This window comes from Pelodiscus sinensis, chromosome 8, assembly GCF_049634645.1.
Source record: "Pelodiscus sinensis isolate JC-2024 chromosome 8, ASM4963464v1, whole genome shotgun sequence".
NCBI lineage: Eukaryota > Metazoa > Chordata > Testudines > Trionychidae > Pelodiscus > Pelodiscus sinensis.
This window is the reverse complement of record NC_134718.1, coordinates 23,222,019-23,237,840: the sequence shown is the minus strand read 5'-3', so window position 1 is coordinate 23,237,840 and position 15,822 is coordinate 23,222,019. Positions and strand designations below refer to the sequence as shown.

The 15,822-nt window shown below is 47.6% G+C and overlaps 1 protein-coding gene across 7 annotated transcripts in view; it reads left to right on the top strand.

Moving 5' to 3' along the window:
* The window catches only part of RHOBTB1 (Rho related BTB domain containing 1), a 114,179-nt gene that overhangs the window by 27,270 nt on the left and 71,087 nt on the right, over positions 1-15,822 (top strand). For 2 of the 7 annotated variants that reach the window (XM_006113588.4, XM_075934866.1), the window contains one exon: positions 14,427-14,628. In XM_006113588.4, the coding sequence (XP_006113650.2) occupies positions 14,437-14,628 (192 nt within the window). In that variant the 5' untranslated portion in view covers positions 14,427-14,436. Of the gene's footprint in view, positions 1-2,257; positions 3,095-3,198; positions 3,326-14,426; positions 14,629-15,822 lie in introns of those variants that run through there. The other 5 variants (XM_075934871.1, XM_075934874.1, XM_075934869.1 and 2 more) reach the window with 4 other exon arrangements.

The following is a 15,822-nucleotide window of genomic DNA, read 5'->3' as shown; positions in this document are numbered from 1 at the left end:
GGAAGGTAATGTGTCCAATCCTTTGGGATTGGTGGGGGTATCTCGGTGACAGCCTGAGGCTGGGTACTTTAAGGAAACTGTGTGGTTTGGACTTCTGATTGGCCAATAAGATAATGCAAAATCTGTTTTGTGCTGATGTGGTGACAGTAAATATTGGAATAACTACCAGCTATGGGATTGGCTGTTGCATTTTTTGCAGTTTACTTTATTGAATGACCTCAGCCAGCTCCCCTGGAACTCTGCATTATCACAAGGAGCTCTTCATTTTGACTTCTATGCACAGCTTAGATGGCTGAATGTCAGTTTCCCCCAGGTTTGTGGATCACAAGCAGAACTAGGAACCTATCTCCATAAGAGGGTGGGGTTTAGCATCTTCCCCTCTGGATGGCATCTCCTGTTGGTCCCCCATCTAATATGCCGACTTTGTAGATTGCAGTTTAAGGCACATATTTCTTCCCCATTCGTAGTTAGGTACTTTGTCTCCTACAACCAGACTTTGTGGGTTGTAGGGTGTTTCCTGTGATTTTGCTAGGCACCTAAAAGTTAGGTGCTGCAGAGCTCAGCATTGCACCACTGAAGTACTTTTCAGATGAGCCACATCCACTCTGATTTAATTAGCACTGATGTCACTCCCATCTCTGCATCCTTTTCCCCCCTTTTTTCTTTCTTTTCTCTTCAGCATCTGAGGAAGTAAGTTTTAGCTCATGAAGGCTTATGCCCTAATACCATAATAAATCTGTTGATGGGTTTTTTTTAAGTACATTGGGGATCTGGACCTCAGTGTTTTTTCGTCAAGATCCCAGTGCATGAAATATTAGGACTATATGGTGATTTCAGGTTTTCTTTCTAACAAATAATTTTCTAACTCTTACAGTTTTGTAGGAAAGATTGCAATTCAACTCAAAAGAGCCAAAGGCAAAAATGTAGTTTAAATCTAATTTTTAAACCATTTCATTATTTTTGCTATCACTCCTGGTTTACCATTTAGAGTTGATTGTACTCCAAGTCTATGATATTTGTTCATGCCTGTACTATAGAATGTAGGAGTTAAACTTTTTTTAATTCATAGGGATTTTTCTTTATCATTTGTGTTAGTTACAGAGTTGGGGCCTGTCTACACTTGGAAGTTTTATTCTGAGAAAAGCAGTATTAAATTAAAGCATGATAGGGATTCCTGAATAACATTCAATAATGTAATATAATTAATTAATTTTTGTAATGTTTCATTCTCAGTGACACTACAGTATTATAAAATTTGCAGCTGCTTGACATAACTGTGCTCTATTCAAAAGTATTACAACTTAACCAGGTTAATGTGTGCTTGGCTTCTGGGCATGTGAAAACTGTAAGGCTACATCTACACTACGAGTTTTATCAGCAAAAAATATGCTAATGATGGATTCATTTGCATGAGTCGTGATCTCATTTGCATATTTTCTTCCGATCCATTTTTTCACTAGGGTTTTTGTGCAAAAACAAGCAGAGTGGATGTTTTCTTTTTGTGCAGAAACCTCTTTTCCCGCCAGATCCTTATGCCCCAAAAAAGGAGGTTTACTGATCTTGTGGGGAAAAGGGGTTTTTGCACAAAAAGAAAATGTCCACACTGCTTGTTTTTGCACAAAAACCCCTAGGCAAAAACGGATTGGCAGAAAATATGCAAATGAGATCACAACTCATGCAAATGAGTCCCTCATTAGCATATTTTTGCTGAGAAAACTCCTACTGTAGACGTAGCCTAATTGACTAAAGCTAAATGCTATTGTTAACCTAGTAACTTGAAAAGTCTTTGTAAAAGAAGTTTAAAAACTGTTCTCTACATCTGATTATATCATTATTAGAGGGCACGCCATTTCAGTTCATCTCCGGTTTGATATAATAGATGGTCTCCTTCCCCCTAGTAAAATGTGCATTAAGTGTCATTTAGCCAGGACAGTTTTGTGTGTATGCCTGATATTAGGGTAAAGGGTGAGCTATGAATTGAAGGCAAACGCGCGTCTATATTGACATGGACGCTTTTCCGCAAAAAGTGCTTTTGCGGAAAAGTGTCGGTGCCAATCTAGATGCTCTTTTCCGCAAATGCTTTTAACGGAAAACTTTTCTGTTAAAAGCATTTGCGGAAAATCATGCCCATCTAAACGTAGCCAGAGGGTTCGGGTGTAGCGGAAAAGCTTTTGTTTTTCATCCTCTTGTTTGTCTTTCCGAGAGATCAGGACTAACACTGCTAACAGTTGACTATAGACTTTTAATGCAGCAGTGGAATGTTGGCAAAAACGAAGCGGGAGAGGTCTGGACAGAACACCGCATCCCATACTGCTAAGCACTGCTATGAAATACTGTGGGTTCGGCTCTGACCAGCCCAACAAGCACCAGGACTTGTGCCCTTTTTATTCAGTTCGCTGTTTGTCCCTGACAGCTGCCTGAGCCTTCCAGCTCGCGTGTGAAGAGAGGGCACAGAGCAGCTTGGAGGGGTCAGTAGCGCAGCTTGGCACGGACTACCCCGCTGCCGCCGCCTCCTTGCGTTCCACAGCGGCGTGTGGCCGCACACGGAGCTGGCGAGCAGGCTCGCTAAGCTGGGAGAGATTGTACACTTGGCGCGCTCGGGTCCGAGATAGAGGCGGCTGCACAATGATCCGTGTGTGCAGCAAGCTCGCTGGCGAGCCGGGGTTGCACGCGGTCTTTGCACGCCCTGTCCCCCCATCCCGCGGCGCGGTGCCGGTTGTTGCAGGGGCTGCTGTGCAGGGAGGTGGCCCTGGCGGCAGGCACTGGGCTCTGGAGCGGCTCCAGCCTCTCCCCCTTACACACCCAGGCACCCGGCTCTGTTTTCATGAATGAAATCCAATGCTGGGCTATAAATAGCGATACACGTCAAGTCGAGAGCGGCTCCCGCCTCAGAGCGAGGACGCTCCTGCCTCAGCCTCCGGGTGGGGAGGGAGAGGCGAGCCGGACAGCAGCAGCAGCGGCGCCAACAAGGAGCGCGACCGCGCCATGCTGCCTCCCCGCAACGCCGGGCTGGCCCTTAGCCCTGCAGCGCGCCCTGCCTGAGGAGCAGCTGGAGCACCCAGGCAGAGGTCGGTGAGGCAGCGACCCCTCGCGGGTAGGTGCCGTCTCGCCCGCGCGTTTGCCCTGGCTCGGCACCAGGAGCCCCAGCGGGTGCGAGCTGCAGACGCAGCCACGGCTGGGGAGAGAGGGGGACTCGCTCTTAGCCGCTTCCACGGCGGCAAGAGGCGGGAGGTGCGCGAGCAGGGGGCCCTGCTGTGGGCTAGGAAGGGCCCGCCGGGACCAACGCTGAAGTGCCAAGTACAAGCAGGGTGCAGCACGGTAGCTGGTAAACAGCCTGGGGCCGAAGGGGGGCGGTGTCCCGCTGTGGAGTCTGTTGTGGGTTGCTGTGGTAACAGCGGGAGCTGCCAGAAGGGACTTGCGAGTCGCGGATTATCCGACACCCGAGGGCAGAGCCCGAAGGGGGGAAGGGTGGAGAGTGTTAGGTTGGTCCATGTAGTGGCGTCGAACATCCCGAGTAAAGAAATGCCCCTTAATGAGCTGATGCGAGGTAGCCACGTTGAGAATTCAGACTTGCCCGGGAAGGTCAAAACACCAACGGTGCCTTTGGGACTGGCCTTACACTTGTGCTTATTGAACAGAAATAGCCTTGAAGTTCTAAACTGGGTCACCGAGGGGACTGCAGAGTGATGCCAAAATCTTATCAGTGGCTCTGATCATCCTCTGCTTGTGTAGAATTCCCTGGCCATTCAGCTGAATCAAAACCATTCAGCCTGAGGTGGAAATGGACTTTATTCAGCAAGCTTTCTGGTATTTATCAGATTCAGAACTCTTTCTAGGAAAGGGGTTTATGGGAAAGATCTTGCCAAATTGTGTATGGTCTGGTTGGAAAACCATCTGGGACTATTTTCAGTATAAAGATTAGTAGAATCAGTGCACAAGATGTGGAGAAATTGGTGAAGGTCCAGAGAAGAGCAACAAGAATGATCAAAGGTCTAGAGAACATGACCTATGAAGGAAAACTGAAAGAATTGGGCTTGTTTAGTCTGGAAAAGAGAAGACTGAGAGGGGGACATGAGAGCAGTTTTCAGGTATCTAAAACGGTGTCACAAAGAGGAGGGAGAAAAATTGTTCTCCTTAGTCTCTGAGGATAGAACAAGAAGCAATGGGCTTAAACTGCACCAAGGGAAGTTTAGGTTGGACATTAGGAAAAAGTTCCTAGCTGTCAGGGTGATTAAACTCTGGAATAAGTTGCCTAGGGAAGTTGTGGAATCTCCATCTCTGGAGCAAAATGCAGGACAATGTAGCACTTTAAAGACTAACAAGATGGTTTATTAGATGATGAGCTTTCGTGGGCCAGACCCACTTCCTCAGATCAAATAGTGGAAGAAAATAGTCACAACCATATATACCAAAGGATACAATTTTAAAAAATGAACACATATGAAAAGGACAAATCACATTTCAGAACAGGATGGGGATGCGGAGGGGGGGAAAGGAAGGAAGGTAAGTGTCTGTGAATTGATGATATTAGAGGTGGGGAGAGTGGGACATCTGTGAGCTAATGGTATTAGAGGTGATAATTGGGGAAGCTATCTTGGTAATGGGTAAGATAGTTTGCGTATTTGTTCATTCCTGAGTGTCGAATTTTAACATGAATGACAGTTCAGAGGATTCTCTTTCAAGTGCAGATGTAAAAGGTCTTTGTAGCAGAATGCAGGTGATTAAGTCATTGAGAGAGTGTCCTTTCTGGTTAAAATGGCAAGAAACTGGTTTTTCATTGTGATCTTGTCTGATATCTGTTTTGTGGGCATTAATCCTTTGGCGAAGTGTCTGAGATGTTTGTCCAATGTACATAGCAGACGGACACTTTCGGCATATGATAGCATACATTATATTTTCTGGATGCGCAGGAATATGTGTTCTTGATCTTATAACTCACTTGGTTAGGTCCAATAATGGTATCAGCAGAATGAATATGTGAACAGCCTATACTGGAACAGGATACCATACTCCAAGAGGCTCTGGGAGACAGACCCATAGTCTCCTATAGACAACCACCTAACCTCAAGATGATTCTTACCAACAACCACAGGACATACCACACTAATACCAACCCTGGTACCTTCCCTTGCAACAAACCCCATTGCCAGCTTTGTCCACATATTCATTCTGCTGATACCATTATTGGACCTAACCAACTTTGGGAAAGGATCAGAACCCCGGACGGCACCAATATGAGCCTAGGGCACCGGGCGCCCCGGCACCAGAGCCTAAGAAGCACCACTCTGCTACAGTTACCTCCCACGCTGCTCCAGGCCCGAGTGTGGCATCGCCAGTGACCCCAACCCCTCCCGTGCCTTGGCACCAGACCCAGCACCAGGGTAAGGGTTTTGACCAGTACCGTGTGGCGCACTGGCCACCGTGACCACTGGCTCTGTTCAGGGTCTCCTGGTCCCAAGCCTGGCCGTGCCTCCTCCTCCTCCCCTCCCACACCAGGGTAAATCAGAATCAATGGCTCGGCACGCCTCAACATCCAGATCACCGACTGCGTCTACCTCCGCCCTGCCATGGTCGGCATCGGAGTATTCAACCGACTCAGAAGCAGAGTCCACGTGGTCATCCAGGGGATCCAGGTCCAGGTCGTGGCACCGGTTCCACTCCCACCAATAACGGCGCCGAAGTACCTCAGCTTAGTAGCAGCAGCAGCATAATGGATGCAGCCAGTCCCAGTACCAATGATGCAGAAGTCCTGGCCCCTACAGGCTCCAGGCCCATCTCAATGGCCATTTTGGACCCTATGGGCCTATCACCAGAGCCAGGGCATGTGCTCCTCTAGACCGGAGTCGGTCCTCTCTGGGTCCAGGGCGCCCCCTTCAGCTACCCCACTGACCCAGTCAACCACGTCGGAAAAGTCACTTCCCCCAGGCCAAACCTCCCCACGGCCCCAGGTGGTCCAGCCACCCACAGGGACCTCACCAGCGGCCTCTCAGGTCCTCTTGCAGGCCAAGGCCCCTCTAGAGATGGGGCAGAAGAGATCCTCATCTTCCTCCCCTGACGAGGCTCTGGGTGACACTCTTCCTTCCATGCTCTCCATGGACTCGAGGGCACACCAGGACCTACACCGATGCCTGGCCCAGAGTCTGGGGGTCCAGGCTGAGAGGGTTTCCAAGGACTCCAACTCAACTGTCAGCATCTTGCAGTCAGATACACCTACCAGAGTGGCCCTCCCCATTAACAAAACTGTTGTCAAAATATCTAAGTCCCTCTGGCAAACTCTGGCCTCTATCCCACTGATGGACAAGAGGGCCGAGCGTCAGTCCTTTGTGTCCCAGGAGAAGAACAAATATCTCTTCTCCCATCCACCTCCAGGGTCCCTAGTCATCCAGGTGGTGAACCAAAGGGAGAGGTGGGGTCAACCGGGCGCTACCCCCAAAAATAGGGATGCCAAGAAAATGGACTTACTAGGCAGGAAGGCCTATGTGTCAGGAGGCCTACAATTTCCCATAACCAACCAGCAGGTTCTACTGTCTCGCTATGCCTATAACATCTGGGTCTCCATGGATAGGTTCACCAAACTACTCCCAAGGGACTCTCAGCCTGAGTTTAGAGCCCTCTCGGAGGAAGGCAGGCTGCTGTTCCTGGTTGCAGGGATCCAGGATGCCCCCTGAACTACAGAACACCATACAGGACCTCCCTTTTGAGGGCCGCTCCTTATTCTCCGAGCAGATGGACCAATGTCTGCACATCCTCAAAGATACCTGGACCAACCTAAAGTCCTTGGGTATTCATACCCCGGCTATCCAGTGGCGTTCTCTCTCAGGCAGCAATGCCCCTAGGTCTTCCCATTAAGGTGCATGCCCTGACTTCCATCTCCATAGCAGGAATGTCAAAGGGAGGAATGGCAGATGCCGTTCCCAGCCGACCCAGGACCAGAGTCAGGGTCCGCTCAGTAAATCCTCGGGACCTCGCCAAGGGTTTTGAGGGTATGCCTGAGGACAGCCTACCAGCCTCGCCCCTCCCCTTCTGGGATCACCTATTCCCTTTCTACCAGGCCTGGAAATCTATTACCTTGAACCATTGGATTCTAGAAATGGTGGGAAGGGGGTATGTTGCCCCCTTCCGTTCTCCCCCTCCCTCCCATTCCCCTGCCCTGTCTCTCTTCAGGGACCCTTCTCATGAGCTTCTTCTGCAGTAGTAGGTGTTTCAGCTCCTCACCCTGGGGGCCGCAGAGGCGGTTCCCCCAGGGGTGTTGGGCAGGGGCTTCTATTTCCAGTATTTCCTTGTCTGGGTTCTGTCCCATCCTGGACCTCCGAGATCTCAATGCCTTCATCGTCGAGAAGAAATTCAAGATGGTGACTCTGTCATCCATCATTCCTTCCCTGGCCCCCAGAGACTGGTATGCTGCCTGCGATCTAAAAGACACATATTTTCATGTTGTGCCCCACCACCGTCAATTCCTCTGTTTTATGGTGGGCAGGGACCACTGTCAGTTTACAGCCCTCCCCTTTAGGCTTTCCATGGCCCCTTGAATCTTCATGAAGTGCATGGCCTTTGTCGCCGCCCTCAGAAAATTAGGTGTCCAGGTGTTCCCATACCTGGACGACTGGCTCCTACAGGAACGCTCCACCAACCAGGTATGGGCCCACATCACCCTGGCTCAGGAACTCTTTCAGGATCTGGGTCTGCTTCTGAATGTGCCCAAATCAACTCTGGTGCCTACCCCAATAATAGAGTTTGTGGGTACCAATCTGGACTCGATGACAGCCAAAACCTTCCTCCCCAGATCCCACTTCCTGGTAATCAGATCGGCTGTTTGGGACATGCAGACATTCCTGATAACCGTGGCCAGGGCCTGCATGCGCCTTCTGGACCTAATGGCCATGCGCCCCCACGTGATACAGCATGCCAGACTCCGCATGCACCCACTGCAGATGTGGCTGGCGTGGACTCACAACAAGTCCTTTCATGCATGGGACAGAGTGGTGACATTTCCCCCTGACGTCCTTTGCTCCCTGGACTGGTGGACCCATGAGGAGGAGGTCTGTGCCGGAGTCCCATTCTCCAGGCTACTACTGACTCTCTGGCTTGTAACGGATGCATCAGACACCGGTTGGGGGGCCCATCTCAGAGACATGCATACACAAGGCACGATCTTTCCCTGCACATCAATTTCAGGGAGCTGCAAGCAGTTCGCTTCCCCTGTGTGGCCTTCCTCCCCCAGCTCGGGCAAGTTGGTCCTCATGCTGTCCAACAACATGTCAGCAGCTTCGTACATCAACAGGCAGGGCGAGATCCAACTCTCCTCATCTGTGTCTGGAGGCCCTTCACCTGTGGGATCTCTGCATCGAGGCAAGTAGCCACCCGATTGCCTTCTATCTCCCAGGTCCCCAGGACACCGTGGCCAACCAGCTGAGCAGGTCCTTCTCTGGCCACGAGTGGACTCTCGTGGAATGTAGCCCTGGCTACCTTCTGTAGGTGGTTGTTTCCTCGTCTGGACCTGTTCACCACGCACCAGAACAGGAAGTGCTTGAGATTCTGTTCTCTCATGGGTCTGGGAAGAGGCTCTCTGGGAGATGTGTTGCTAATTCCCTGGCCCGAGGGTCTGTTCTACGCATTCCCACTGTTCCTGCTGATCCACCGGGTGCTCCCGTGGGTGCGGGAATTCAGGATGTCCCTGATCCTCATCACACCCGCATGGCCCAGGCAACACTGGTTCGCTACCCTCCTGAATCTGTCATGTGACAGGCCAGTCACGCTCCTGCTAGTCCCCGACCTGATCACACAGGACTTTGGCAGACTTTGCCATCCAGACCTGTGGGCCCTGCACCTGATGGTGTGAAAGCGCCGTGGCTGACAGCAGCGGAGCTTCAGTGTTCAGCCCGTGTGCAGGAAGTGTTGCCGGGGAACAGGAAACCTTCCACTACAGCCACTTATCTGGCTAAGTGGAAGCAGTTTTATATCTGGTCTATCCAGAGGGGGGTGTCCCCTATGGATGCCCCAGTCCCCCTGGTCCTGCACTACCTTCTGGATCTTAGGCTTCAGGGATTATCTTCCTCCTTAATTAAGGTCCACCTACTGGCTATCTCCGCTTTTCACCGGGGTGCCGGGGTAAGACTCTCTTTACAGATCTGATGGTAAACAGGTTTTTTAAGAGCTTGGACAGGCTTTGGGTAGCAGGTTTAAAACTAATAAAAGAAAGTTCTTCTTCACACAGCGTGTAGTCAACCTGTGGAAGTCCTTGCCAGAGGAGGCTGTGACGGCTAGGACTATAACAGAGTTCAAAGAGAAGCTAGATAATTTCATGGAGGTTAGGTCCAAAAAAGGCTATTAGCCAGGGGATAGAAATGGTGTCTCTGGCCTCTGTTTGTCAGAAGCCGGAGAAGGATGACATGAGACAAATCGCTTGATCACTGTCTTTTGTCCACCCTCTCTGGGGCACCTGGTGCTGGCCACTGTCGGCAGACAGGCTACTGGGCTAGATGGACCGTAGGTCTGACCCAGTACGGCCATTCTTATGTTCTTATATTCTTTATCCACATGTTCAGCAGCGCGTCCCCCAGTGGGATTGTAACTTGCTCCTGTCCAAACTCATTGGATCTCCATCTGAACCCCTGACGACATGTTCATTACTACACCTGTCCTACAAGGTATCCCTGCTGGTGGCCATCATGTCAGCCAGGTGTGTGTCCAAGCTGAGGGCTCTCACTTCGGACCCCCTGTCATGGCTCCTTCCCCACTCTGGCATGATAAATGCAGAAGTGGGGGCCAGCGAGTGTACCCCAAAGCCTTATCTACCAGGCTTCGGTATAAAACTTCCCCCAAAATCTTAAAAACCTAGATCTTGGGAACAAAACTTCCGCTGCCACCACCCAAATGTTGATAAAGAAATCGGGGGAAGATCATTTGGGAAATCTCACCCCTAAGATAAAAATCAAGGCACACAATTAACCACTGCCAGGTTAATAAAAAGAAAAGAAAGAACTTTTATTATTACAACAATATTCCTGTTCCAAACATAATGACTAGATAGGGAGGTAACAAAATATACTCATGGAGAAAATTCCATGGGCCTAGAAATTAGTTATAAAGAAAAGCCAAAACATCTTTTAAGCAGTGCCAGATCTCAGATCCCATACCCAAACAATAAAACCTAACGAAACTACCTAAACTTTACCGTACTTACAGAAAATAAAGAATGGTGTCTTGGAGAGAGAGAGAGACATGCTTGTCCCTCTCTGTAGCTGCAGAGAACTCCCCAGAGAGACAAAAGGAGAAAGGAAAAAACCCAAATTCCTTTGTCCCAGGTTGAAAGTCCCACCTACATTCCTACTGGTCACTCCACCTGGCTAGGTGTAGTTAACCCCTTAATCCCCAGGTTGCTGGCTAACCCTCATAATCATGACACCCCCCCTTATACAGTTTTATTTAAGGACAAGGTCAGGTTACGCCCCCACCTGCCTAAGGCAGTGTCGAACTTCCATGTGTCTCAGGATATTTTCCTGCCAGTCTTTTACCTCAAGCCCCATGCATTGGGTAAAGAACAAGTATTACACACTTTGGATGTTAGTCGGGCTTTAGCCTTTTATTTAGAGAGAACAAAGCCCTTCTGCAAGTCGCCTCAGCTCTTTGTTTCCATTGCGGAGCGGCTGAAGGGTCAGCCAGTCTCCGCGCAAAGGATTTCCTCCTGGATCATGGCATGTATTAGGGAATGCTACGGGCTGTCAGGAGTCCCAGCCCCTTCCCTCACGGCCCACTGTACGAGAGCACAGGCCTCCGCTGCAGCTTTTGTGGCTCAGGTCCCGATCCTGGACATCTGCAGGGTCGCCACGTGGTGCTCTCTCCACACCTTCGGTAACCATTATGCACTGACATATTAGGCAAGGGAGGATGCTGCCCAGGGTAGGGCTGCCCTCCACTCAGTGGAAGGTTAGAACTCTGATCCCGCCTCCTGGAGTTTCTGCTTTGTAGTCACCTACGTGGAATGGACATGAGCAATCACTCGAAGAAGAACAAACGGTTACTTACCTCATAACTATTGTTCTTCGAGATTTGTTGCTCATGTCTGTTCTAAATCCTGCCCGCCTCTCCTTTCTCAGAATAGTCCGATAAGAAGGGATCACAGGGATGGAGGGACAGCAGGGGTATATATTGGCCGGTATACCAGCACCAGTCCAGGGGCCTCCTCTGCTGGCCTAAAAGTTACTGCTAAGGGGAAAATTTTCAATGACGCGTGCATGCTGTGCGCACACGCCTACATGGAATGGACATGAGCAACACATCTCAGGGTATGTCTACACTGCCACCCTAGTTCGAACTAGGGTGGCTAATGTAGTCATTCGAACTTGCAAATGAAGCCCGGGATTTACTTACATGTTCCCAGGCGCCACCATTTTTAAATGCCCCATAGTTCGAACTACCTGCCCACGGCTACACGCGGCACGGGCTAGGTAGTTTGAATTAAAGCTCCTAATTCAAACTACCGTTACTCCTCCTGCAATAAAGCACACAACTCACACATTTTGCAAAGATTTCTACCACAACTACACCCTACTCAGCTCAAGAAATAAACAGTTCTAGTTAATACAGTAGAACATAGAATGTCCATCCTTGTCTCAATTTCCTCACCAGTTTTGAGCATTCTTTGTGCTGAGGTTGGAATCTTCACATGGCTTTTCCTTTGGAACATGCAGTTTACTCTTAGTCCTAATGCATGTCTATCTGTCTGTCTTCCTCCTCCTCCCCAGTAGTGTTTGTGAGACACTTTCTTTTCTAAAGTCAGGTTCCCTTTGTCACATGATCCCCTGATCACCTCCTTCAGTGATCAAATTCTTCCAGAAATGGCCTGTTGCTTAGGTATCAGCTCACCTTCGTAGACTGAGTCATCTGGATGGTAGCCAACTCTTTGTCCAAGAGTGCTTCTGTGTGAATAGAGGTCCATCAAGATTTAATAACTCTCCTTTGGTAGCAGTGTCACTACCTTTTGTAATTTCAGTCAAACATGGAGGTGAAAAGACAAGAGAAAGCAGGCAAGCTCCTCATTCAAAATTGAATGGTAGCTAAAGAAATATATATTCATGACCTCAAACTGGAATTCATAAATTGTACATAATTCTCCAAATTGTCACAGAGTCCCATAGATGAGACTGAAAGCTTACATCACGAAATCATGGAAATTAGTGCCAGTCAGATAAGGGTAAATAATCTTGCTGTTTCCTTTGCGCCCTTAAAGGAATCATAATGTGCAGTGCTGCTTAAGGAGCAAAAGACAGCATACTGTGTGAGCAGAAAGGGAACAGAGCATGGAGGACATGTGGTGAGATCTGGACCGTCAAAACCCTCCCAAGTGCTAAATATTCCAGTGACTATGCAGCTTTAGTGGGTTATTCTTGCCATCATTTAGGTGGCAATACTGGGTGACGTGTTTGGAAGAGAGTGGCACCAAGGCTCTGACTCTTTCCAACCACCTGCACAAAAATGCTGTGCCCCCACTTGTCATTGCCATAAGTAGGGGTTCAGTGTATGGACTACCATATAAAGCTCAATGCAGAAAGCACCCAAATCTGGATTCCTAGCAGATCGACAGTTAATCTTAGAGACTGCTGACCATCAGCACACTGTTGATTATATTTCTGAGAGCCCAAAGAGATTTTGGTGCATATAGACTCTATTGATAGTTTGATTAAGTTTCTTAGATTATCAAGATCTGAATGTGAAGAAACCCTTCCTTTTTCAAACATTTACAACTGCTTCAGAGGAGTAGTCTGCAGTGTTACTCTGTAACTAAAAAAACCTTAAATGTATAAACTCAAAAATACAACAGTCGTCATGTAGCACCAAACAAAAATATCTAATTGTAAACTGAAGAAGTGGGTTCGGTAGTATATAGTTCCAACACTGACTTTTGTTGCTGTAGGTCATACAGCAGAAGTAATAAAATAAGTACAATTAAATGAGTCATGGTCCAATAATTGCTAAAAAGATTTACTTATTCTGAAGTCATAGAACATAATAGATTTGTGATTGCAAAGAAAGAACAGCAAAGCAGCATTTTTTTAAAAATTGGCATGATTTAATATGTATTCTTTAGTTATCTTAGATGAATGCATTGGCATTTAGAATAAACAACATGAAAAGCAAAATTATTCACTGTCTTAATTATATCTGTTCCTTAATTTTAAATGCTTTTCTGCAGAAAAAATTAACACTGTAAAAATGAGCTGTATTTTGGCAATTAGTGAAAGCTGCATGTAGGTCTCTGTTTTTAAAGTCTGTTAGGCAACCTTTACCCTATGAATGTGCTTTATATTTTCTCTTATTCTCCTTCCTTACTGATATTCAGCAGTAGACACTGTGTCAGTAAGACGATTACTAGAGATTAGGAAAGCAAAATCAGATATTCTGAACGATGATCTTTAATTTCTCTCAGAGGGAAAAATGACAGATAGTCTAAGGAACTTCATTTTAAAAATTAAAAGCTTTCCTTCTCTGCTCCTAAATCCCCCCGAGTCCTACCCACTTGGTGATTTAATACACATACAAATGCTTATTAAGGAAATCTGCCCAGTTTCAACTTTCCAGATGGACAATGTTTTAAAAAAAAGATAATACATTTCTGTTTTTAGCAAAACAGTTCTAGTATCTTACAAACAGATTTTGCTAATGAGAAAACATTTGTATGTACAAGTTCTAGTTAGACTTCTTGGTTTTAATTTTTACTTGACTTTGATTTGCAGACATTCTACAGTGTTTTTGTAGTTATTTAGTTTCATAAAAGAAAATGACTGTACAAATGTATCTTATAAAAACAAAGAGGTAATATGATATATATGCAGAATACAGTAATTGCTGAGTCGAATTTAATCAGTATAAATTATGAGTTTCAGAAAGTCAGAGCTCTTCTGCCATCTTGCAAGTGAGATATTTGCACATTTTTAATTGTGAATAAGTTTTCACCAGGCTTTATGTACTTAGGTTCTAACTATATTCTTGTCTTTTTAGGCTGACTTTCATAATCCAAAACTTGAAAGGACAGAATGCAAGGCATAACTTGTAGTACAAAGCAAGTTTATGCTGAAATTCCTACAATCGGACCTACTGATTTCTAGTCTCCTTTGCTTCACAACATAAAAAATAGTTGCTGAGACATAAGCTTCACCAACATTTATCTTTAGCAATCAGATTTGTGTTTACAAAAGACCTAGGAGACAATAACATGCTAACTGAAATAAGTAATTCAAGGTCAAAACAAAAATGTTCTGTTTCATTGACTGGGTGGAGTGTATAAAGGAACTGTTCATCAACTTTAGTATAACTTGCATGACCATAAGACTTCGTTCTTGCTTTTAGCAAGTGGAAGTAGATGGACCTGATTGTAAATAATACAATTTCTGTGATATTAGAAACAGCATGTGACTGTTGTGTTGCAGTTTTTAATAAATGGATGCTGACATGGACTACGAAAGACCCAACGTTGAAACTATAAAATGTGTGGTGGTTGGCGATAATGCAGTGGGGAAGACTCGCTTAATTTGCGCAAGGGCATGCAATGCTACTTTGACACAGTATCAGCTATTGGCAACTCATGTACCAACTGTCTGGGCAATTGATCAGTACCGTGTCTGCCAAGAGGTAAGGATTTTCAAGTTTATTAAATGTGTACTTCATACAGTAAGTTTGTATTTTTATTGATAAGCTATTTAGTGTTCAAGTTGAGGTAATGGGTATTTACAAGGATCCTGTACAGGCAGTCCCCGGGTTACATACAAGATAGGGACTGTAGGTTTGTTCTTAAGTTGAATTTGTATGTAAGTCGGAACTGGTACATATTGTAGGGGAAACTCTAGCCAAACATTTCTCCAGAGCTCAGTTTTATTCTCCCACACCTCACTTCCCTCAGTCCTTTATTCTCAAGCTGAGGTGTCTGCTGAGAAAAGCCGCTCCGCGTCTCCCTGGTCTGCTGGGGGGGGCGCTAGCTTCGCGTCTCCCTGGTCTGCTGGGGGGAAGCAGCTAGTGCGGGGTTACCTCACCCCGTTTGTAAGTAGGGATCCGATGTAAGTCGGATCCATGTAACCCGGGGACTGCCTGTACTGGTCTCTAGCTGAAGAAGGGCCAGGCTGCACTACACTGTGGATTGACCAATTGAAGGGGCTTGAGAAGCCGTACTCCAGGGCTGGCCCACCAGCAGCCTACAGCCCAGTTAAACAGCAGTTTTAATGTCAAGGCAAGGCCATAAACAGTACACTGACCATATGTCCTGTTTTTTCCAGGACTCTCCCAAATTTAAATACTTTGTCCCAGTGCCCCATCAAGCAGTGAAATGTCCCGGAAAGCCCCACTGGACATTTCACTATTTGATGGGAACACCAGCATGGCACAACAGCCTCCTCTTTCCCTCCTCCTCCCAACCCTCCCCCCCCCACAGGGTGTGTAGGGCAGCAGGCCAGCTTCTGGTGGCACATGGCCCCCCTCTCTTTCCCTCCCTTCCCTCCCCTAATGGGACCACCTCTGCTGCACGGGGTCCTGGTCCACCGGCACAGCCTCCTTCTCCTCCAGGCTGCCTTGGAGCTCCAACAGGAGCTGCGCAGAGCCCGGCTGGAGCACTGCAGGGTGGGGCACATTCAGACTGGGCAAGTGCCAGAACTGGAGCAGGGGCCACCTGTGGTGCTATTAGTGCTGCAGTCTGGGTCCTTGCGGGAGGCCCTGACTCCAGTTGGAGTCCAGCAGCAGCTGCGCAAGGTGCATTCCAGCTTGAGCAGCCTCACTGAAATATGCCTCATGCAGCTGCCGCTTGGCTCCAGCTGGAGCCAGGCAGCCAGCGGGGCA